Source organism: Sander lucioperca, chromosome 2 (genome assembly GCF_008315115.2).
Source record: "Sander lucioperca isolate FBNREF2018 chromosome 2, SLUC_FBN_1.2, whole genome shotgun sequence".
NCBI classification, from domain to species: domain Eukaryota; kingdom Metazoa; phylum Chordata; class Actinopteri; order Perciformes; family Percidae; genus Sander; species Sander lucioperca.
In genome coordinates this window covers 14,730,744-14,753,917 of record NC_050174.1, presented here as the reverse complement: position 1 = coordinate 14,753,917, position 23,174 = coordinate 14,730,744, and the positions used below count along the sequence as shown (strand labels likewise).

At 43.0% G+C, this 23,174-nt stretch overlaps 1 protein-coding gene across 1 annotated transcript; it reads left to right on the top strand.

The window, feature by feature from the left end:
• The first annotated feature begins 1,526 nt into the window (after positions 1 to 1,526).
• epg5 (ectopic P-granules autophagy protein 5 homolog (C. elegans)) lies at positions 1,527 to 21,879 on the top strand. The gene is made up of 45 exons (XM_031309014.2): positions 1,527 to 1,580; positions 1,911 to 2,561; positions 3,340 to 3,600; positions 3,706 to 3,904; positions 4,034 to 4,170; positions 4,334 to 4,441; positions 4,534 to 4,607; positions 5,681 to 5,789; positions 6,141 to 6,255; positions 6,443 to 6,593; positions 6,686 to 6,847; positions 6,936 to 7,093; positions 7,400 to 7,551; positions 7,861 to 8,001; positions 8,140 to 8,301; positions 8,387 to 8,509; positions 8,600 to 8,862; positions 8,956 to 9,096; positions 9,211 to 9,355; positions 9,491 to 9,688; positions 10,069 to 10,176; positions 10,276 to 10,398; positions 10,695 to 10,861; positions 10,977 to 11,213; positions 11,316 to 11,439; positions 11,584 to 11,728; positions 11,838 to 12,009; positions 12,175 to 12,337; positions 12,479 to 12,621; positions 12,763 to 12,919; positions 13,175 to 13,369; positions 13,455 to 13,668; positions 14,121 to 14,308; positions 14,440 to 14,623; positions 14,755 to 14,830; positions 16,250 to 16,353; positions 16,442 to 16,617; positions 17,242 to 17,466; positions 17,549 to 17,758; positions 19,170 to 19,314; positions 19,417 to 19,659; positions 20,056 to 20,269; positions 20,361 to 20,579; positions 20,674 to 20,788; positions 20,880 to 21,879. Exons 1-45 carry the CDS (start codon positions 1,527 to 1,529, stop codon positions 21,060 to 21,062), a joined length of 7,734 nt encoding a protein of 2,577 aa, XP_031164874.1. The 3' UTR covers positions 21,063 to 21,879.
• Positions 21,880 to 23,174: the final 1,295 nt, after the last annotated feature.

Below are 23,174 nucleotides of genomic sequence, written 5' to 3'. Positions count from 1 at the left end.
GAGACTGTTTATTTGTGTGTGTGTCTGTGTCTGTGTCTGTGTGTGTGTGTGTGTGTGTGTGTGTGTGTGTGTGTGTGTGTGTGTGTGTGTGTGTGTGTGTGTGTGTGTGTGTGTGTGTGTGTGTGTGTGTTTGACTGACTTGATCTTGTACGGTGGTGGAAGAAGTACTCAGGTAATTTACTTGAGTAAAAGTAGCAATACTGCAGTGTAGAAATACTCAAGTCCTGTATTCAAAATCTTACTTTAGTAAGAGTACATAAATTATAGTATCAAAATATACTTAAAGTACCAAAAGTAAAAGTAATCATGCTGAATGACCCATTTCAGAATCATATGTATTATACTGTTGGATTATAATTATTGATGCATCAATGTGTACATCTCTTTAATGTTGGTAGCTGGTAAAGGTGGAGCTAATTGTGACTATTTTACGTACTTCCGGGTAGGTTAACCTTTAATAATACATCATCTTTATTAGTTGATTTACTTTGTATTAATAATTAAAATCTACAAAGTAACTAGAAAATAAAGTTGTCGAATGAATACAGTGGAGTAAAACGTTTAATATACAATATAGTATATAGTATATAAATGTAGTGTAGTGGAAGAATTAAGTACCATAAAATGGAAATAGTAAAGTAGAAGTACCTCAAAATACTACTTAATTACAGTACTTGAGTATATGTAAGTTTTCTTAGTTACATTCCACCACTGCTTGTATGTATATATATATATATATATATATATATATATATATATATATATATATATATATATATATATATATATATATATATATATATATACACAATTTCATCTGCAACCTTTCAGAAAACTGCCAATGTGACTTTTAGTGTGTTTACGTAATCTTCAGTTTGGGCTCTCTGGCTTTCCGTAGAGAGGTGGAGTAGTGACGTGATCCAAGATTGTCATTGCGGAGTTCCTGAACAAACAAAACAAATGACAGCTGACCACCGTAAGGGGCTACGGCCTCATGTCACTCGACGAGTGGACATCTTTTGATAATGTGAACAACAATACGGGAAACGTGTAGCCGCTGGTGAATAGATAACTAAGGAGAAAGACAGCGTAACGAGCTAACAGCTAGCTACGCGTTAAGCTTTCGCTTAGCTTAGCTTTGGTAAAGCGTCTTCAGTTGTAACAATAACGTGGACGTTAGTTTAATCAGCAGGGACTGATTTAGTTTTCCAAAAAGATATCATCTGGATATTATGCTAGTGTTTGCCTTGCTATCCTCCGCCAGCGACTTTTCTCAACGGGCCATTCAAGAGTGTTTTGTTTACAACCCGTGACAAGTGTTTATCTTGACAGCACAGCCAGCCACTAGCTGCTTATCACATGATAGACCTCGCTAGCTATTCCAGCTAATGGTTGCTGTTTGTGTGGATACGATTTATGTATATGGAGTGTTTGTTGTCAGTTGATCAGCATCGTTTCCACATGTCAGTCAGCTGTTTGTCAGTGTGATCTGAGTTGTGGAAAAAGCTTATGTGAGCAGACACGATATGGAGGCTGTAAGACCAAAGAAGACCAAGGCAAAAGCCAGTGGAACATCTCAGGTGATCAAACAAGTCCTTTACTGTCATTCTTCTTCTTTTGGGGCAGGACATGTATCCCCAGTCCATCACAGAGCAAGACAGTTACGTACTTCTTCTCACAATTCTAGTATCCAATCCAACACACTTTTATGTATTTAGAATTTGGGAGCAAACCTCACATTAAGGCCCATTATTTAAAAAATAAATAAAAAACCAAAAAAAGCTTGATTTTAAAAGACAGAGTTAATCGCTGGGACCCTGTGCTGAGACATCTTTTTTTTGCCACATTCATCATAATGTTTGCACTGAAAACTACTGCACAGGCTTTCTCAGATTGTTTTATGTTTTCAGCTGGTCAGGAAGCAGAAGCAGGCAGGGGAAGACAAAAGAGCCACAGCTCCTTCAGCTGTCTGTGATGAGGCCTCCATCTCTGGCTTCACTGACATCCCCCTCAGTCTGCCATATGAGGAGCCAGTGGAGGAGCAGCAGGACCCTGTCCAGCCCCCTGAGACCACAGCACAGCCATCAGATCTGCCCTCTGAGAAACAGCAGACCTCTTCATCACATACTTTATCAGTGTTAGATAATACTTTACAGTCATCTCTGGCACCACAGGATACAGTGCATCTGACAGAGACAAAAGACGAGGAAGAGGAGGATGGTGGAGAGGCAGCTCATGGGGCTGAACTTGAAGGTGCAGCACAGACCCCTGAGTTGGGAAAAGACACACAGTCGTGGAATCCGCCTTGTGTTTCAACTCAGTTTCAGATCCCAAAAGCCCCGAGTGCCCCTGCACTGTACCCCTCTCTTCCAACACTGGAGGAGGGCCCCGTGATGCAACTCTGTGAGGAAGCTGTGAACAGTAGGCAAAAGGGACCTGCAGTGTTGGCACTTCCTGAGCAAGATTCTTCCCCTCCAAGTTTGCAGCCTGTGGAGTCTGTAGCTGAACTTTCTAGGAGCAAACTCTACCCAGAATTACCCAAGACAGCTCCAGAAATTCAGGTAATCTCATACACCAAGTGATAACATTAAGTTAGATATATGAGTGCAGTTGTGGGGTTTTTCAAAAGGAAAATCACTGAATGGGTTTAATTACAGTGTTAATTATACATACTGCTACATTTTATTTGTTGTCGAACAACTCCGTATTGAAAGGTTGTCAATGTCTTTCCCCTGAAACAATACGACAACATCTAAAAGTGAGTGTATTATAATTTGATTCAGGGTTCCTAAAAGATTGAGAATGTATTGGTGGTGGCAAAATAATATTCATAAGCTAACTTGTCATAAAGTCATTTTTCTAATACAATTGCACATGAATTCACCATTTCCGCAGACATTTCAATATATTCAACTGAAAATCCACACAATTTATTAACATGAAAATAGCTAACTGTTTTATGGTTATTGTATTGTGACGATATAAAGTGAATTTATGTTTCCTGCTTTTAAACTGCAACTTATCAGACTGTTCTGTGTGAACAATATTACTGCTACCTGTTTGGTCATGGTATCCACATTATAAGTGATTTTTCTTTCTCTAAAGAATTTGTCATCCCCTTACATTATATATATATATATATATATATATATATATATATATATATATATATATATATACCAAATACATATATTATTTTGTCAATATAATGTGATATTTGATTTTGTCCCAGGTAATAACATAGATATTATGTGACTAAAATCATTGTATCCTTACATATACACATTAATTAACATATGAGATAACCTTTCTCACCTGATGTTTGTTTTTTTTCTGCAGCCATTCTCACAGGAGCAGCTGAGTGTGTGGGAGCCCGGCGGAGGTTTGCAAGCTTGGTTAGAGGGTGTTGAAGTGTGTGCAGCCCAGTTCTGCGCTCTAGCCCGGCAGGAGAACCATGAACTGACCGAACTGCTGCAGAACTACTGGCGCTGTCGTAGACAGCTGACCCAGTCGCACACACAGTTACATACACAGTCTTCTGACTGCAAGAGCACACAGAATCGTCTCTGGAGCTTCAAAGATGAACAGCTTACACTTCAGGTGTGGTGGTTAAAACAAAAAGCAGAAATATAGTGTGGAGAGAAAATTATGAACTAAAATCTTCTGCTGTAAGGACACTTTTAATTTTGAATTTCTTCCTGACAGGGTGTATGTGCAGATCAATCCAAGGTGTGTGGGTACCATCGCTTCCAGCAGGCAGAGTTTAGTCAGAGTGTGCTGGCTGAGCTCAGGAGAATGTTTGAAGCTCGCAGTGAGCTGCTCCATCAGAAGGTGGCGCTGCATGCATACACTGCTCTGCTGTCACGCCTCCAGGTGGAATCATACTTGTATCATCTACTAAAAGGTTAGAGACTTATAAATTCTACTTGCCTTGAAGTGGCCATAACATGCCTGTTAAAAACATGTCTCTCATGCATAATACTAATGTTAAGTACATACCCTACATCAGCTTTGTGTTTGTTTTTGTTCTCAGATTATTCTGGCAGCAAAACACAGCCTTGTTCTCTCCAACCCTTGAAAGAGGCCGTCAGTGTCCTGTTTAGCTTCACACGTAGAGTCCTGGATGACACGCAGTTCCAAACAGACATCCATCACTGGCTGGAGAGATTGGTACACACACACACACACACACACACACACACACACACACACACACACACACACACAAACACATACACACACAAACACTGTACCACTTTTCTTACTCCCAAGTTTCATTGGTTGAGGTTTTTTGTTGTTGTGTTTCCTCACATGGTTCTGGTCCACTCTCCAGGTGGCAGTCCTGCTGCATGTTGGAGGGTCAGGAGAGCACCTGTACCTGCTGTGCCATCTTCTGTGCTGTCCTGCCGGGGTGGGCAAGTGGGCTGCACCCTTTCTTCAGGTTAGTTAGGGACACTGCCGTTTTTAATTTATTGTTGTCATGTCAATGGTTGTACATACTGACTGGAGTTGTCTTGCCAATTACTCCTTCAGATCCAAGTTTGGAGGAACACCTGTGGAGTACAGCACTTTATGCAAGCTCTGGCCATCCTAATGTCGCCTGCAAGGTAAATACCCTTTAGCAATTTCTTACTTTCTTGTTTCAAATATTTTTTATTAAAAGCATTTGTGCATAAGTCTTGACATTTATATGCAATATGGAACTGCTTCAATTTTTACAAATATTTTACAAGCTAAGTACAGATTAATGAAGAATGGAAAAGAAGAAAAAAAGAGAAAGGGGAGAAGGAAAAGAAAAAAAGATATATATGTATATATAACTCCCGTCTAACTACCCGTTAACCCGCCCATCCAGCACTACTTGTGATTTTTGTGTTCAGTTTGTATGTTGATCGAGGTACAAAATAAAAGGTGACCATATGTTTGAAAATTGACGTTCTAGGTGCAATGTGTCTGTTAATTCTGAAATCCACACTATCACTGGAGGCACTTCAGCTTTTTTCCAGAATTTAAGTATGAGGTTTTTTTTCCCACTATTAGTCCATAAGAGACAAATTATTGTTGAGAAGCAGTCAGTTTATTAGTTTATTAGATGCCTCAGAAAATCCCAAAATTATCATTCTAAGGTCTGGTTCCAGTGAGGTTTTTAGAATATTGGAGAAGATTCTGAATATTTCGGTCCAGAGGCTTTCAATTTTGGGGCAAAGTGCAAAACTGTGGGTTAAAGTGGCGTCTTGGAAGTGGCATTTATTGCGGAGAGGGGAAGTATTGAGGAATATTTTATTTTGAGTAGTATAGCAGCCTGTGCAGCACTTTAAACTGTATTAGACAGTGTCTGGCATTTATAGAGCAAGTGTGAATATATTGTAAACTTTTGACCCATATGTCATTGGAAATTTGTTGACCCAGCGTCACTCCCAGGCACGCTGTTAAACCTCAGATGATGGGGCGTTCATGTTCTAAAGAACATTGTAAAGGAAGGATATCAGCTTCTCTGAGTCTAGCTGCCTGTTCAAACATTCCTCAAGTTTGTGCAATTACTCTTTCTTGCCCACTGACTGTGGACTGTACACTCTAGCTTTATGTCTTTGGTTTTTCCTTGAGAGTCCAGGTCATTGTTTCAGGGTAAAAAAAAAACAACCTCACATCTCTAACCAGTGGCTTCTGTGTTTTGACTCAGACACCGGTCAGAGTTTCTGGGACATCTGAAGCCATGTGAGAGCCAGAGCTCTGCTGCTTCTGGACCTGAGTCTGGCAACTGGACACTAGTGGATGAAGGGGGAGAGGAGGTATGTGTAGACAGGCAATGACTGTTTGAAAACAAATAATTATCTAAAAGATTAGGCTAAATTAATACACTATGTTGCAGAGGAACCACTTTGTTTTGGGAACCTTTTAAGAAACATTATTTTTCAAAAAAGTAACAACACATAAGATACTGTAATTTAATTTTGTATCTATATTTTTATGTATTTGTGTTGTGTTTGTATTTTTAAAACTTTTAAAATGTAAGCAGCCTCCACTTTCATCCTGCCATAAAACAACTGTTAGCAGCTTCAACAAGTGTAAAATGGAGACTGTCATGACTGTCAGTATGTGATCATTTAGCCTCTAACTGCATTGTCCTTCTCTGTGTTAAGGATGAGGAGCCAGAGAGCAGCTGGTTGCTGCTCTGTGAGGAGGATCTGATCTCCCTGCTGACCCAGTTCCCGTTCCAGCAGCTCTATTCACACATGCTGGGGATGAGCAAGGAGGGTATGTCAGTCTGTCTGTCTAAGTATACAGGGGCCTCATGTGAGGAGGCCCCACAAAGATACTGAAATTAATAGCCATGGATGAGAGGGGCACATAGAGAATGCCTATGTACAGGGTCCAGAAATCCTGTGCTCCCCCCCCTGTTTGTATAACTCATTTTTTAAACTGACAAAGCATTTCCTTCCAGGTGTGTATGAACCCCAGGTCAGTTCCAGTCAGAAGATGATGCGTGTTTTTGCTTTTGCCTCCTCGCTCATCGAAATTCTCACTCTTGGACTGCAAACCTACAACAGGGCACGATACAGACAGCTAGTTAAACGTATAGGACACATCATACGGTCAGTGCACCAATAATACACAGTAAAACTATACATATATACAGTATATAATATTTATTATTCATAATGTTGTCTTCTCTTTTTTTCCTCAGAATGACAGTGTGTTACGTCAGTGATCACTGGGCCCAATATGTGAGTGTAAATGGGGCTGGTGGATCGAGCTCTCATGGACACTCGCTGTCTTTGGACAAACTGCAGTTGGAATATGACAATCTCTTCCTCAGAGCTGTTTTACATGTACTCAGAAACAAAAGGTGAGCAATTGGCCTCAAGTTTCTATTTTAACTGCAAATTATTTATTTTATGAGCTTCACATTTATTTTCTGTGGTCGTCTCTTATAGGTTGGGCATTTGGTTGTTTATGTCCGAGATGCCGTATGGGACTCTGTCCAGCTCTATGCTGTGGAGGGTCCTTTATGTTATGCAGTGTGCAGAGACAGCAGGACTGGAAACACTGGGCTCTGCTAGTGACACACGCTCCTGCATTCAGGCTCTTAGAGGTACCATTATACGCTCCTAACCTGCACCAAAATTATCTTTCAAATCCTAAAAATGTTAGTAGCATGGGCATTGTAGTAATGCTTAGATGTGGCCCCTCAGCATCATCTATCTTAACCACAATTTTGTATTTCACAAGTTAAGTTAAAAACGTTTGAATTGAACTTTTTTACTTAAACTCATTTCTAATACATTTAGCACATCTATTGCATCATGATTTTAAAACCATCTTCAAAAATGTGTGTTCTATTATTCTTCCCAGTCTGATGTTGACATTTGCCACCGTCATATTTAATTGTATGTGCCAGACACAGAGCACCAGGACAGGTTTGAGAACTGGCTGTGTGAAGTGAACAGCTCTGATGGCATCTCCCTCCTCACCGCACTGGCACACATGGCCACACCGACTCAGCACTCTGACCCCGCATTCATCACAACCATAACTCTGCTGATGTACCAGGTATGAAAAGGAGATGCAGAGGTAAAATACCAGAAGATGCATGTACAAAATAAAGACGTATAGTAATTTAGATGTCCTACAAAGCTACTGCATTACTTAGATACTATATATACTGTAGACTACATGAAATAAAACACTGTGTTTTTCATATAGAGTACCAAAAGTAACCAATATAAAAATAGGAGGGTGGCATTGAGAAAACAAGGATGTATAACACTGGTAAAAGATTCATCACCCTGGTCCCCTTGGTTAGAAAACATACAGTATGTATCTCGTTCTTTGATGTCTCTTTTCTTATTTTTGCTCCAGGTGTCTTATGTGAGTGTGTCTACCAGAGAAACTTACTCTAAAGTGGGGAGGGAGTTGCTGGCTACCATAGCAACAGCCCATCCCCACGTTATCTCTGTGCTCTTGGAGAGACTGAGAGAGACCATACAAAGTGTGGGAATGGTTGGTATTGCTATGCTATTAAGACTTAACTGCATGTAGTCGACTACATTGAGAGGAAAATATGTTATTTGGCATTCAGCTCAAACTCATGCCTTTTTGTTTTGTCTGTTTAAACATTTGTGTGAATGTGTGTGTTAGGTGGCTTTGTACTTGTGCAAAGAGCTGCCTCTGAGTCTGTGGCGGCCACAGCCAGAGGAAATATGTGTGATTGGAGCCTGGCTGCTCCAGCATCCTCTGTCTGCTGTCGAGAACCGGCTGGCTTGCGTTATACTGGAGGGTCTTAACTGGGGTTACACACAGGTAGTCACTGATTCATTAAAGATGATGTGTCCAGATGTCTTGAGTATGGTTGTGGGTTTGTAGTTCAACCTATTTCCTCTTGCAGGATGGCTCCTTGGCCTTGTTGTCATCTCTCCACAGTGAAGTGGCTCTGCTGGTGGCTGAAGCCTATCAAAAGTACCTAACTGACAAACCGTACAGTGGCCTCATATCAGAGGGAATCAAACAGGTGACACATCCACTCTTTGCTCACAGACGTTTAGTGTGAACCACCATGGCTAGTTTGTCCATCTTTCTCTCTCTTACCTCCTACCTTCAGGTGTCTTACCTTGCCAGTGTCCTTCGTTTGGGCGTATCTCCTGAAGCATCCTTTAGTCAATGGGCTTGGCAACTGTTGCTAAGGCTGAAGCTCCATGGCAATTCCCAGAACCCTAAAGGAGCCTGGTCGGTCCCTGCTTTGTCGTCCAACCCACCTCCAGAGCTTACACACACTCCCAGCATGCACTCTGTTATCAGGGCTGTAAAAGCAGGCATTCCTATTGGATGCTACCTGTCCATCGCCATGACAACAGTGGGGCATAGGTTTGTACTCACTTACCCAAAGCCTGATATGTAGCATTTGAATACAATTAATCTCTAATCTCCTGTGTTTTCCATTCTGTGTTTTTGTTCTAGTCTAGAACACTTTTGTACTGATGGAGTCGGGTTGTTGAAGAGTCTGATTCAGTCTCGCCACCTGAGAGCTGCTGTGCATCTTCTGGACAACATCCTACCCCCAACCTACCCTCTCAGCTTCTACCTGCTCAACAACCCTCAGTAAGAAAGATGCATCCTTACATACACACAGCCCATACAAGATATTTATTGTAGCAGCTACTGTATCTCCAATGCTTATTTTGGCCTCTACTGTGGTCCCTCTGTTTATGCCAGGTTTGTAAGTTGTATCCAGTTGTTCTTGCAGTACGACAGCGTGTGTCCTCAAGGTGTGACACAGCAGGTCACTCACCGGGTAGCACCACTCCTCACAGGAACCATCTATGGAGACAATGTCCGACTGCTGAACAGTGTCATTCAGGTTTGTCTCAGCGAGCTTTTATCATAAAGATGTATTTCGGTTCTTCGGCCATCACAGAAAATTGTTAACATCCAGGATTCTTATAATGGTTTGAAGAAGGCTGGCAAATAACCATGTGTGTGTTTTATCTTCCAGAGTCATGTGGTGGAGAGCTCACAACCCGGTCGTGTCGGTGCTGCTGCGGTGCTGGAGTTTTGGGTGGGGATTTTGACTCAGCAGAACCTGTGGTACCGGGACAAAACAGTCCTGTTCCTCATGGATCAGATCTGCTGTGCAGCATTCACACGCCATCAGGAGGACTGTGTGCAGAAACTTCTGTACCAACAGCATAAGGTGTTTACTCAGTCGTGTTAGAGGTTTGCATTATTTAGGGACTCTTTAGGGTCTCACAGGTGCGGATGCTGAATTTAGCACTGCAAACTGCCTTCAGTAACATTATGAAGATAAATATTACATTAACATTAATGGGTCGCATATTACAGGAAGAGCAAGAGCTTGGTGGTGAGGGTGCTGAACAATCACTTTAAACCCATTAAGCTATGAATGGAAATTGATCTGGTATCATTAGTGAGTATATTGTGAAATATAAATAAGCATGCCAACTGCAAAATGTTTTAGGAAAACTTTAGGGAGCTAAGACCACTGATTAAGGCTGAACAAGCACAGTGACACCAGGAATAGCTGTAAAGTTTTCCATTTTCATACTTCATCAGAATGCCTTGGGTTACCATGGAGATCGGGGTCTGCTCTCCTCTCTGGTTGGCTGGATTGCTGGAAATGCCACACCCTCTTTCATAGAGGGCCAATCCCTGAGTGCGGAGGTAAGGGTCTCAAAAGTACCTATAGTACGTGCAAGTACTCTTGATCATATAAGTAAAGTTCTCAGTCCTGACAGGTGTTGTCTGTCTGTGTGTTTGTAGGTTTGGTTTGCCTGGCTGGTGCTGAATATGGAGAGCATGTTTGAGGAGGATTCTCAGCTGAGACGCTGTGTTGAGAATGAGCTCCTGTCAGAGCCCAACATTTCCCCAGAACAAGCCTTAAAGGTATACAATCACATATGCAAGAAGTTATACATTGGTTGAGGTGGAAATATCGGGATTGCTTCAGCAAGCGTTCAGTATCACTTGGCATTGACAATTTACAAGACTTTTCACAATACAGGACACAGTAAGTGGAGGACAAAATGCCCCACTTTGCACTGTAGGACATTTGACTAAACATATAGAGTCCTTGAAAAGTCAAAGGGCAGTGACATGGTGTTTAGCAGCCTGGTCTACTGCTGATTCATAATCCTATGTGCTGTTAGATGGTGTTAACCGTGTGTCTGTGTCTGAGCCAGAAGGCGCAGCAGAAGCTGAAGTTGCCAGTAGCACCATCTCTGCAGCGGCTGCAGGTGTACCGCTGGGCATGTCAGGCCTTAGCCACGCCTCCTGACCACCCCATTCTTCCCCTGGTCTGGCAGAAGTTCCTACAGCTCTACCTTAGACAACCAGGACCTGAGTATGGGTACGATACACACACACACACACACACACAGTTCTATCCCTAGCCAGAGAAACCAGGAATTAAGCAGAATCCATGTGAAGGACACATGTCTCTTTCTGTATGTGTCCTCCACCAGGCTGGTTGCAGGTGGATGCATCGGCCGAAGGTTCTTCCAGGGCTCTTCTCAGGCCGCTTTACTCAGAGACCTGAGACAGAGAATACAGGAGGTGTCGGACTTCCACCATGCTGCCAGCCAGGCCCTCAGGGTGCCCCCAACACACACACCTTCATCAGACAGCCAGGGCGACGAAAGCCCCGACAGTTCCCGTCCCCCTTATCTCACTTCTCCTCAGCTACACACAGAGCTGGTCAGGTAGGTCACTCAAATACATTCCTTCCTGTTGTTTGGCAGGTAGTAGCAGCCGTTACTGTGTTATAACAGGCTCTCCGATCTCCGCTGATTGGTTCCTTACAGGTTGTTTGGTGTATTTGCCGTGTGGTTGGATGATGAGACTCTGCAGAAGCAGGAAGTATACCTTCCCTCTCTTCCTCCCGACTATGAACCACACAGACTGGCACAGGTCATGCAGCGGCAGCAGGTTGGTTTGTCTTTATGTGTGTTTACATTTATGAATGAAAAACATGTGGTGCAGTGGTTGTAACCTGTTAGGCAAATCTCGTTGTGGAGTGTTACATCATGTAGCTCCTAAGTTGGAAGTTGTGTTGTCATTGTTTTGCTGTAGGAACTGTGGCTCGAGTATGTGGACCAGGAGCGTCTGCAGTATGATGAGAGAGAGGTTCTGTCTCTGTGGGAAAAGGTGCAGAGTGAGCCAATCTTCTTGCAAGCCCCAAACCCCAGCTTCACTGACTACACCAGCCTCAACAATGGTACAGAGCCAAAATTGATACTCTAGACATGCAGTGGTAAACTCTGATAATTCATTTGTCTTAGTAGCTACTAGTCTTAATGTTGTGCTTTGTGTCTCTCTGTGTGCAGCAAGGGAGCGTATCCTGTCCAACCTGCAGAAGCATCCAGTTCCCCGTCCAGCTCCAAAGCTGCAGCAGCAGAAGGCTCCAGTAGCTGAAGTCCCCACCACCTGCCTCACTGACTCTAAAGCTGCTGCTGGACTGCTGCAGCGGGACCTCAGCATCCTGCAGGACCAGGCCAGGTACATGGAGGTCATACACACATTATAACATTTCCACATCATCAGTGGCACACATGCATACACAGAAAGGTGCTCACTCGGGTTTGTACTCATACAAATGCCACACATCAAAACATATACAAAGCTACGGACTAATTACAAAATACTTGTTTATCCCGGTGTCAGGATTGCAGTGGCACGCGAAGCCCAGCAGGTGGCGTTGGAGCAAGAGCTGCTGGAGAGCCTTCCTCTGCTGTATAAGAACCAACCAGAGCAAGTCACCATGGCCCTGGAGTGTAAAGGGAAGGGTGGGCAGCCGTGCCAGGGACCCGCAAACATCACTGTCACAGTACGATCACAAAAACTGCATACCAGCCATATTTTTGTACATTTTATATAATTTCTTTGCAGTGATATATATATATATATATATATATATATATATATATATATATATTAATGTGTTTGTGTTGTCTCTGTAACCGTGTAGTGTGAGCGTGTCCAGAGACAGGATGCAGTGCAGACTCAGATAACGTCACTACGCAGGGACGTCAAGAAGCTTCAAGCCGACGCCATGGCTCCTCCACCTGAAAGCCTGGCCCAGGCTGCTGTCCACACTGAGAACTTTATCACGTCAGTATAAACAGATGGTGCTACCGAAAATAAAATATGAACTACATCACAATAAATATAAGTTTGGAAAGAAAGGGAATATTTTTTTATTTTTTTTATTAACATAGGCCTGTTTTTGACTAATGCATTTTATGTTTTCAGGGCTCTGGTGAATATGTATAAAGCACAGAAATCTCCAGCAGTGCAGCATGTTGGCGTGTCTGCCTTCTACCAGGTGGTCTCCTTTGTGTGTGAAGACACACTGCGACATCCCCCCACACGCCAGTACTTTTCGTCGTGTGTGGAGATACTGGGACAGGTGCGCATACATACAGTACACATACACACACGTAGCAGTATTGTTTAGCTTTATTTGGAATGCCCAAATAAAGTTAACTGAGTAAATATCTAAAATTGTCAACCCTACTTGAATCAGAAACACTGCTGCTCACAGCTGTGACCAATTGATTAATAAAAGGGTCAGGTTCACTTTCTCGTTACACTCTCCGTACATTCCTTAAAGGAGTAAAACATGCTTGAATTGACTTGCATTGTACTCTTGTTTTGTGTCCAGGTGTTTATCCAGGGCAATGCAGAGGAATGTGGTCGTGTGCTGAAGACAATCCTGGAGCAGAGGCGTCTTTGCCCGCTCCTTTCTCCCTTCTTCACTCCCAATTCAGCACCCAATCAGCTAGTCTTTCTCTACCAAGACGTGGTGACATCCTTACACCTTGACAGTGCTGATGTCATTTTCATGCTGCTTACAAAGGTCAGTTTACACAACACAGTGAAGAAATATGACATACACTTAAAGCAGTCCAGTTACAGTAACCACCTATGTTCTCCCTGTCTAGTTTGATTTGTCCCAGTGGCTGAATGAAGCCCATCCTGCATTTTCGGAGAGAACCCGTTTGCTGGAGTTGGTCCACGGAGCTCTCTGCGTCTGCGGTAGAGACCCTGAGCCTGAACTTCTCACACCTTTTCACCTTTTCACCAAACACTGGACTTGGATTTTACGCCACCATTTCCCTGATCACTACAGTGACTGCCTGCGTCTGCTTATGACCAGTAAGAGAGAGAGAGAGTGTGTGTGTGTGTGTGTGTGTGTGTGTGTGTTGGCTGCCTAACTGAATTTGATAATTCAAGTAATTATTGGTACATTGTAATACAACTAGGAGCAACTGCTGTTTTAGTCCTCTTGTTGCTCAGTCAAGTGATCCATCAAAACAAGAAATAGAATTAATTAAATAACAAAACTAACGTTGAATCATTCCATCAAGCTACTGAATCAGATATGAGTTGACAAATTCTGTACACAAGTGTGTTTATTTGTGTGTTTTATCAAGACAGAACTTAGGTTTATTGTTGTTACTATGACATAAAATGATTCCAAATGAAGGTACAAATTATCTGCCATAGTATTTATTAGTATTTAGTATAGTATTATTCCAAGAATATTGGATTTAGGTGTTTGATTTACAATTTCTCCAACAAACAAAGGCATTTCTTAACCTCACCAGGCTCCTCAAACCAGTTACTGAGTCCGGAGTGCTGGAAGGTCACTCTGCGAGTGCTGGGCTGCATGCCTCCATCCCGCAATACCAAGAGCAAAGCTGAACAAGCACGCAGCACCACCGACGTCTCCGGCCGAGCTGTCGGACCCCCAGCTTCTCCCTACAGATCCCCCATCAGCCTTTCCCCTCAGCAGGTAACTAATGCTGGTGTTGTTGTTTAAAGATTCTTTCAAAATATCATCCTATCTGTCTCACTAAACTGTGTGATGCTTAACCATTCATTATTTATCCAACCACGCTGTGTGATTTAATTGGTTGCCAACAGGTGGATGAGACAGTTGATTGGTTGAGTGATTTCTTCCTGCGGAGTCGTCTCAGTAAGCCAGACCTCCGCAGTTTTGGCCTGTACTCAGCCTGGCGTCCTTACATTAATGAGGTTGTTTCCTTCTGGGACCATTTGATTGGTTGTCTAATCAACATACAGCTCAGCAGCTGTGCCAGAGAGAAAGGTAACTGCCTAATCTCAGCACATGTTGAGCACAGTAATATTTTGGATCAGTAAAACAATACAGCTGATTTGTGCATATGCTTTGTTGTTATCTGTCAGTATGAAATAAAAATGTATCTTGCACTCTCACAGCTCTGCTGGACCTGCACAGTAAGATTGTGAAGTTATTTAAGCCTTGGATCTTTCCTCTGGACACTGAGGATGGCGGGTAAGCATGGCACACCCTCAGCTCTCGGGCAGTCATTGGTTTTAGATACGTGTGGAACTGTTGTCAGTGAGGCAGACATAGGCGCCAATACTGAGAAAATACTGAGCACCCACGTGTGCCAGACTGCCAGTAGGCTACATTCATTTAAAATTAAACATTGCAGTTGGTGCTAAGTGGCGCGTCTGTCATAGTGTGATTGGTTATGTCGCTGTCAGTCCCCTGCTCCATATCCTATCCACCAATCACAGCGTCTCTCGGATGAAAATGCCTCTTTAGTGACCCCCCCTCCATCCCCAGCATTGATTCTTAATTTCCCACGAAGCTGATCGTGGTTACGTGTCAGTTCAATTTTCATTTCCAATCCTATCTGTATTTGTGAGAAGTGGCACTGTCCTGAGTTGAAAGATTATTATCTTATCTTATAATTATATTATTTATTATCGAGTTAATAGGTGTGTGTGTGTTCGTGTCGGCCGCTGTCCATTTCCTAAGGTTCTGAAATGCAAACATTTTTTGACTACTTTTTTTTTATTAAAGGGCGCACGTGAGCACCCACGGAGGAAAAACATAAATCGGCGCCTATGGAGGCACATGTGACTCATGTTAACACAGACAGAACAGACTCCAGAGAGGGCAACATAGCAAAAATATTCAAATTGTTTCAGATGTATTCTTTCCCTCTTTTTTTCCGGGTGAGTGAACCAATAGTGGGGGAAAAATTAAAATCTCTGAAGCACACTAAACATTACAAAATAACCAACAAACATGACACTGCTCAGAGAAAAAAGACTACATTAGATGTTTACTTCGGAGTTATAAGTCAGCCATGTCACACTAAAGGCCGTTTTATAGTTGTGCGTAGAATCGACGGCGCGGGGTCCGGCGTACACCGTAGCCTGACGTGCACCTCTCGAAAAATGTAACTACATTGCATTTCCCCCGACTCATTTCCTGGTTCTCCTTCTCCATAAACAACATGAAATCAAGGAGAGGGTTAACTTTTCCTGCTACAGATTTCCCACCATTGTCAGAAAGAACAGGGGAGACACTTTGTTTCTCTCACTATGACTCTAGAGTCGGTACTCGCTCCAAAGCTAATCGCCGTCACTCTCTCACTGATCCCTCGCTCTATCACACACTCCCCACACACACACACACACACACACACATATGCCGGCTCGACGCGCACACCAGCGCATAAGTATAAACATCAGGCCACTTACGTAGGCTACGGAGAAAGGTCTGCGTGGAGCCTCCACAGAACTGTAAAACCGGCTTAAGGTCTCATGTGGCCAAAAGTTTGTATTGTGATTCTTCCGGTCGATACATGGAGAGAGCAGTTTAGTGCTTCCCACTAAGGAAAGGGTAAGGAACATGCAAAACAAAAAGGATGTCAATATCAGTGTCTCTTTGTCTTAGTAACCTCAAGTGCTACCCCTGGCTGGAGACAGACGCGAGTGCGGCAGGATGCCTGGTCGGCCTGTATGCTCAACTCACTGAAACGCTGCATCACAAATTCAGAGGTGGGTACCCAGAGTATTTAAAGACTGCTACTCTTTGTTGTCTGTGCTGTTAAACTATCTTCTAACTTTGTCTGTTTGTATGTTGCAGATCGTCTGCTCCCCGGCCAGAGAAGTACACTGTGGCTGTGTATGATGCAGTACTGTGAGAGCTGCACCTCTCCCCGTACACCCGAGTACCTTCTCTACATGTACCATACACACCTCCGCAGCCTGCCCTGGAGACACCTGCACCCCGACACTCAGCTAATGGAGCAGCTCTTCAATGTGAGACACTCTACCCTCCGACTCCTAACCCCTGACCCTCGACACAGCACACCGGTCTAGACATGCATGACACAGGGGAGCTTGTTAATTTGAGACCTCGGTCCTTGGCCCCTAGCTCCTATTATTAGCTTGGCTTCTCTGTTCTTTGAAACAAGCTCCTGTCTCTCAAGACCCACATGGATCTATAGAATCTGCACAGATGAAAGCAGTCTCCCAAATTAAATTAAGATACATTTCTTTTTTTAAGATTATTTTTTGGGCATTTTTGGGCCTTTATTGACAGGACGGCTGAAGAAATGAAAGGAGAGAGAGAGGGGGAATGACATGCAGCAAAGGGCCTCAGGTCGGAGTCGAACCCGGGCCCGCTGCGTCGAGGAGTAAACCTCTATATATGGGCGCCCGCTCTAACCAACTGAGCTATCCGGGCGCCCAAATTAGATACATTTCAAGATAACTACATTATCAATTTAGCCATGAATATGCAGATTACATTAGGTAGAAGTCAAACAGTCAAAAGTAATACATATTCTGAGTACAGTCAGTTGGTAACCAAGAGGTTTGATTTGTTTATAGTTTTGCGTGAGTGGAGTTTTTGATTATTTTCTCTTTTTCCTTTGCCTGCAGGTGGAGAGAGGAAGTCCCAAGAGCTGCTTCCTCTTTCTAGGAGAAGTGTTGTGTGAAGTCAACTGGGTCAGCGTCCTAAGTGACCACTTACAAACACCCCCCACCTCTACGACATATCCAACTCTACCAGACACGGGTACTCAGAAGGAGTCACACACCATGTTAGTCTATCTACTATACATGCTAGTTTTTCTGGCAAAGGAGGAACAAATCCTGAGTCAACAGGTAAGTCTAGAATATTTTGGTTTCCCATCATGTTCAGACCTCTTGTACCTTCTTCTTATTTAATTTCCTCCTCAACCTCCAGGATTCCCCTCTACTCAGTCTATTGGTCCAATCCACCTCTCTGCCCTGGCACCAACTGGACCTGTCCTCATACCAGGGCATTCTGGGATATGTCGGCACGCACTACCCTCCGTCTTTGCTGCTCAGTGCTGATTCTGCACCTCAGCTGCTGCTGAAATCTTTGCGCAGCGCTGCTGGGCTCCACCCCCGTCCTAATGAAGTTCCACACTGGGTGAGACAATACAAACCTGTTTGTTTTACAACAGCCCAGGCAAGCTTTCAAGCCCAGAAATATATGACCAAACATATTCACTGATGATTTAGTATGCATGTAGTATATCAGACATTTCTTATTAATTGGTTAATTGATGAATTATTATAGAATAATTTATAACTCCATAAATGAATGAATTCAACTTACACTTACAGCTGAGATTTCATGAGAGTCAATTTATAAGGTGAAGATATATATATATATTAAGATACTAGATACAGTATGACTGTCGGTGCACAGCTGTATTATACAGAGGAGCCCTAATGTTGGAGATATTAAGAATGAATGCTTCTCCTACATCAACTCTGCCCCAGGCAGATACACATCTTGTGTAGGAGTGGGAGGCTTGGAACATCCGTTTTAAATTTAGACTTAAACCCTTCATTTTTCTCTGCCAGCTCTGTATCACTGAGCCCAATTACATAAATATCTAATAACACTTAAAACCTTGCAGTTATTGCAGCAGAAGCAAGTTTATACACCATATGATAATGTTCCAAAGTAGGATTTTGGCTAAATACAGGACCGCTCTAAGATCCAGCAATGTATTTACTCTTTCATTTTATCAACTCCAATCCTAAAAATTGCCTTGCTGTCAAACATAGCTCATACTGATTATAGCCAAAATATGCATGAAAAGATGTGGAAATTAGATACATAACGTGCGTAAATCTTAATTAAGATTAATACCTAAATTGTACTTTGACATTTAACTGTTTTAGGGGGCGGGAGCTCTTAGTTTGGGGACACATACTCTGAATATCTTTTATAATGCGTACAAAATATTCTAAATGACAAAGTAATACATATACAGTCACCGGTGACTTTTATAGGTACACCTTGGTAGTACTGGATTGGACCCCCTTTTTCCTTCAGAACTGCCGTAATCCCTAATGGCATGGCTTCAACAAGGTTCTGGAAACATTCCTCTGAGATTGTGGTCCATATTGACATGATAGCACCACACAGTTGCAGATTTGTCAGCTGCACATCCATGATGCAGATCTCCCCTTCTGTACCCTAGAGATGGTTGTCTGGGAAATCCAAGTAGATCAGCAGTTTCTGAAATACTCAAACCAACCCTTCAGGCATTACTGTCCATGCCACGTCACTTAAATCATCCTTCTTCCCCATTCTGATGCTTGGCTTAAACTTCAGCAGATCGTCTTTACTCGTCTACATGACTGAATGCATTGAGTTGCTGCCCCAGGATTAGCAGATTAGATATTTCTGTTTCCAAGCAGTTGAACAGGTGTACCTAATAAAGTGGTCGTATTGTGAGTGTATTCATGTAGGCCTATCTATTTCTGTATAGCATTAATCTCACACACACAAAACACTTTAATCTGCGTTACTTTCCATCTGTCAGGAGGAGACGCTGAAGGCTGGAGCGTATGTGTGCTGGTGTGTGCAGTCTTTGGTGACTCTGGAGCAAGGAGGCAGCATCAGCCTCAGCAGCCTGGAGGCTCAGCTGGAGTCACTTCTAGAGAGCATTGTCACATTCAACCCACCAGGCGAGTCGTCCTCACCGTCATCCTCAACAACATTATCCACCATCAGTAATAACTTCTTTCATCACCCTAATCTTACCACTTCCTCCTTTGTTTCCTCTACAGAGAGGGGTTTGGAGCAGAGGCACATGGCGTTCTGCAGTCTGTTCAGCAAGGCTCTGGCTTTGCTGAATGGAGTTGGAGTCTCAACAGGCGAGGCACTTGCTGCTCATGTCATTACGTGGCTGGACAGGAAGGGGAGGGGTTTTCCTATTCTGCCTCTTCTCACGGCTTGCTCCCGCTGCCTTGCATCAGTACGGCACATGACGCGGATCATGGAGGCATGCATTACAGCGTACTTCAACCACGGTAACCAAAGTAACAGTTTTATTTAACTGACGATAGCAACTACTTTTTTTGGGAAAGCTCGTACTGGTTACAGCTCCCTGTAAGAGGAAAGTGCTAAAACATTCTCCTCTAGTAGATATCTCTGTCCTGTGCACATGCACCCATGCACATGTAAGTATGCTGTACATAAACTTACATAAGATAGACATTTGAGTCCAGAATTTTTATTTTGATGTATTAACTGCCAGCCCCTCTAAACAATTTGTGACTTTGCTCTGTGAAAGGTGCTATACAAAATGTTGACCTTTTTCCCAAAAAGTTGGTTTAGTCCTTGAAATTTCTCCCTTTAATATAGTTTAATGTAATATCGGGGATTCACATGTTTTTTTTTTTCCACTGTCTGTGTTTTCGTTTCAGCTGAGGAGGAGTCTGTAGGTTGGGGTCCTGTGTTGGCATCGCTGCAGGTGCCTGAGCTTACGGTGGATGACTTCCTCTCTGAGAGCCAATCAGGAGGCAGCTTCCTGACGCTCTTTGCCTTCATCCTGCAGCGCCTCAACTCTGAATACACAGCAGCCAATGAGAGAAGGACTCTGGCTCTAATTAACACATGGACCAACCAGGTCTTTCCCAGGTTTGACCCCCCCCCCCCCCCCCATTCTCTTACTCAGTTGCTTGTTATGGCTTTAAAAGTCCATTTAGCATGTGTGCTTTTGTGTGTCCAGTGGTCCAGGTGATGAAGCCAAGCTGTTTCTTTGGTGGCACAAAACACTGAGCCTGTCAGCGGAGCAGCTAAAGCCGCAGGCAGGCCAGACTGAAGTGTCAGGAGTCGTCATGGGTCTGTTGAGGTTGCAAACCAGGCTGCTTCAGCTGGGAGAAGAAAGATTGAACTCTGGGTTGTTAGGAGCTATCGGCCTGGGGAAGAGGTCTCCGGTCTCTAATAGGTAAGCTCACATGCAAAAAAAACACAATAGAGTAAAATATGAATTCATCATTGTTGATAAACAACTTGTTGATGCATGCCGACTGTACATCAAGGTTCAGGGTGGTGGTACGCAGTCTGGCAGCATTCCTGTCAATCCAGGTGCCATCAGAGACCGAGCTTCGACTCCAACCCACCAGTGACCTGCAGCTCTCTGCCAAAGCACAGCAAGTATGCAACAAAACTGCAAATACAGTGTTTTCCTTTTCTACTCTGCAATTATCTCCTAAAAATAACTTGTGTTTCTTTTCTGTGGATGCAGACGTTGGGGGTGTTGGAGGCCATGCCCGGCAATAAGCAGTACGCCGAGTTAGAGGACTCTGTGAATAAAGCTGTCCAGTTCATCCGCTACCCAGGACACTGTCTCAGAGACGGACCCCGACTGCTGGCCCTGTTAGCCAACCTCCTATACCCTGACCTCAGATACCTACACATTATCCGTTAACCATGACTTAACCTGACATTCATGCTGGAGATCCGAGAGGACCTTAGTCGTCTGTGGCAAATACAGTGACAGTTAACCTCTGTTCTGCACAGAGAAAATCTTTCTGGAGCACAACGTTTTTAAGTAGTGACACTGAATTGCTGTTGCTATTATATCAGCAAGAGCTACAGAGGGCTTTGTGTGACAGACGCTGAATGTTCATCAGAGCTCGCTGTGCATTTCTGAAAAATACTTTTTGACTGGTCAATGAAGAGTACTAAAACCAGTCAGAGACAAATGTTATGTGCTAACCTCTTATCTTTACTTGCACTTTGCTTTCTCTCTTATGTTTATGCCTTGTTGCTTTTTATATAACTTGCCTGTTGGTTTTTAACACATCTGTTCTATTCTTGGTTTGAGAGGAAGTTGCACATATTTATTTAAGCAGAATTCATGAATCAGAATTCAAAGTAAAAAAATTGAAGGGTCCACAGATTATTTGTAGGAAGTTGAAGTACAGATCTAATAGGCCTATAAGTTTAGAAGTACCTTCTTAAAATTGTGGGGGGCATACCAGGAAGACTAAAAGGCAGGGTTCAATGCCTTATAGATCTCCCTGAAGTCAGCTGTCAATGCTAACATCTAGCTACAATCTTGCAATCCTAGATGCTGTACACATATAGATGAATACAGCAGCTGCCTGTATGAAGTGATGATCATGTTTAGTAACAGAACATTTGCCAGAATTATGTTCATGTACAGCCAAAAGTGCTTTTGTTGTTTCTGCCAAAGAGATGTTATTTTCATTTGCTCAGCTCCTTAAACCTTCTTGACCATGGACTCTGGTTGTTTCATCTGTCTCTGTTGGGTAGACAAACTGTAGCCTGAATTAGTACTAGAACAGGGGTGGTGAACCTGTGGCTCTTGAGCCATATGCGGCTCTTTGCCTGCTCCTGTGAGGCTCTTACTGTGTGGCTGGGGGCTGTGTCATTGGTTGATTGTTGTTTTTAACTTTTCTGAAACATACAGTATTTCAGATAAGTAAACAAAAAAACACATTTGAATGCATCTGCCAATACTGCCAATACATTTGCCAATTATTTTAAAATGGAAAATAATGCAGCAGAGTTTTGAGGACAGATTCTGCAACCTGAGGAAACACAGCGGCCACAGATCACCTTCCTCGTTAACCCTTTCACTGCTGAATCCGATTGTTTGAAAGACCCTTTAGTGACAAATGAGTGAAAGAGTTGCTTCGAGTGGCCACAACAGAGTTCTAGCAAGACCTGAAAAGGATTGTGGATAACAAAGACTGTCAGGTTTCTCACTGAGTCAATCTAAGTGAGAAAAAAAACTATGAAAACTGCTATGTATTATGACTGTCATTAGATCTGGAAGACACTGTTGCTGTTGTAGTGTGGACGTGCATGTGTTGTGTGGCTTTTTGCTATGGTGCATTTTTTTTTGTGGCTCTTTATACCTAACTGGTTGGCCACCCCTGTACTAGAAGATGCACTAAGCACCACTTACAATGTCCCACACCACTTGGCTTCCTTATAAAGTAGCGTGTGCAATGTAATACAAATTACAGACGCCATTGGTATTACTAAGAGACCGGGGATGTCATCCTCGTTGGATCTAGTATAACTGGACTTATACACACAAACGTGTTGGTCATTTGAGAGATTGGCAGATTGTAATTCACATTTATCAGACCTCCACACTGTACTATACATCCACCAGTTTTCACATTTCAATCACCCTTGTCAGTTCACCACTTCTGTTGCTCTGTGCCATTTCAATAATAATTGTGCTGCACTTCTGCTCGCCTTATTGCCTGTGTTATGTTTTGACTGTTAATGTCAAAAGCATTTCTTGTTTATGAGTCAGTGATCAGGAATGGGTCTGTAGGGCTGCTGGAGGAGGGAGCAACAAAGGTTGGCTGCACAAAGGAGAAGACCATGTTCAATAAATGGAAGTGAATGTCTCACAACTCAACTCCGTGATCGGGGACCATACTGTATGTAGTACACGGAAGCCTCTGAGAGCAGGAAGACTGATCTGTACTCTCTGGACAGGTCACGTGGAGGGACACGTAACTGCTTTATGAATCGAGCTGTAAAGAACTAGTGA

Excerpts from the sequence above, each read along its gene's own strand:
- epg5 (XM_031309014.2), top strand. The coding sequence starts at position 1,527 with ATGGAGGCTGTAAGACCAAAGAAGACCAAGGCAAAAGCCAGTGGAACA. Across the intron at positions 12,338-12,478 it reads CCGCAAACATCACTGTCACA|TGTGAGCGTGTCCAGAGACA; the intron begins GTACGATCACAA and ends GTAACCGTGTAG. Across the intron at positions 16,618-17,241 it reads TAATGGAGCAGCTCTTCAAT|GTGGAGAGAGGAAGTCCCAA; the intron begins GTGAGACACTCT and ends CTTTGCCTGCAG.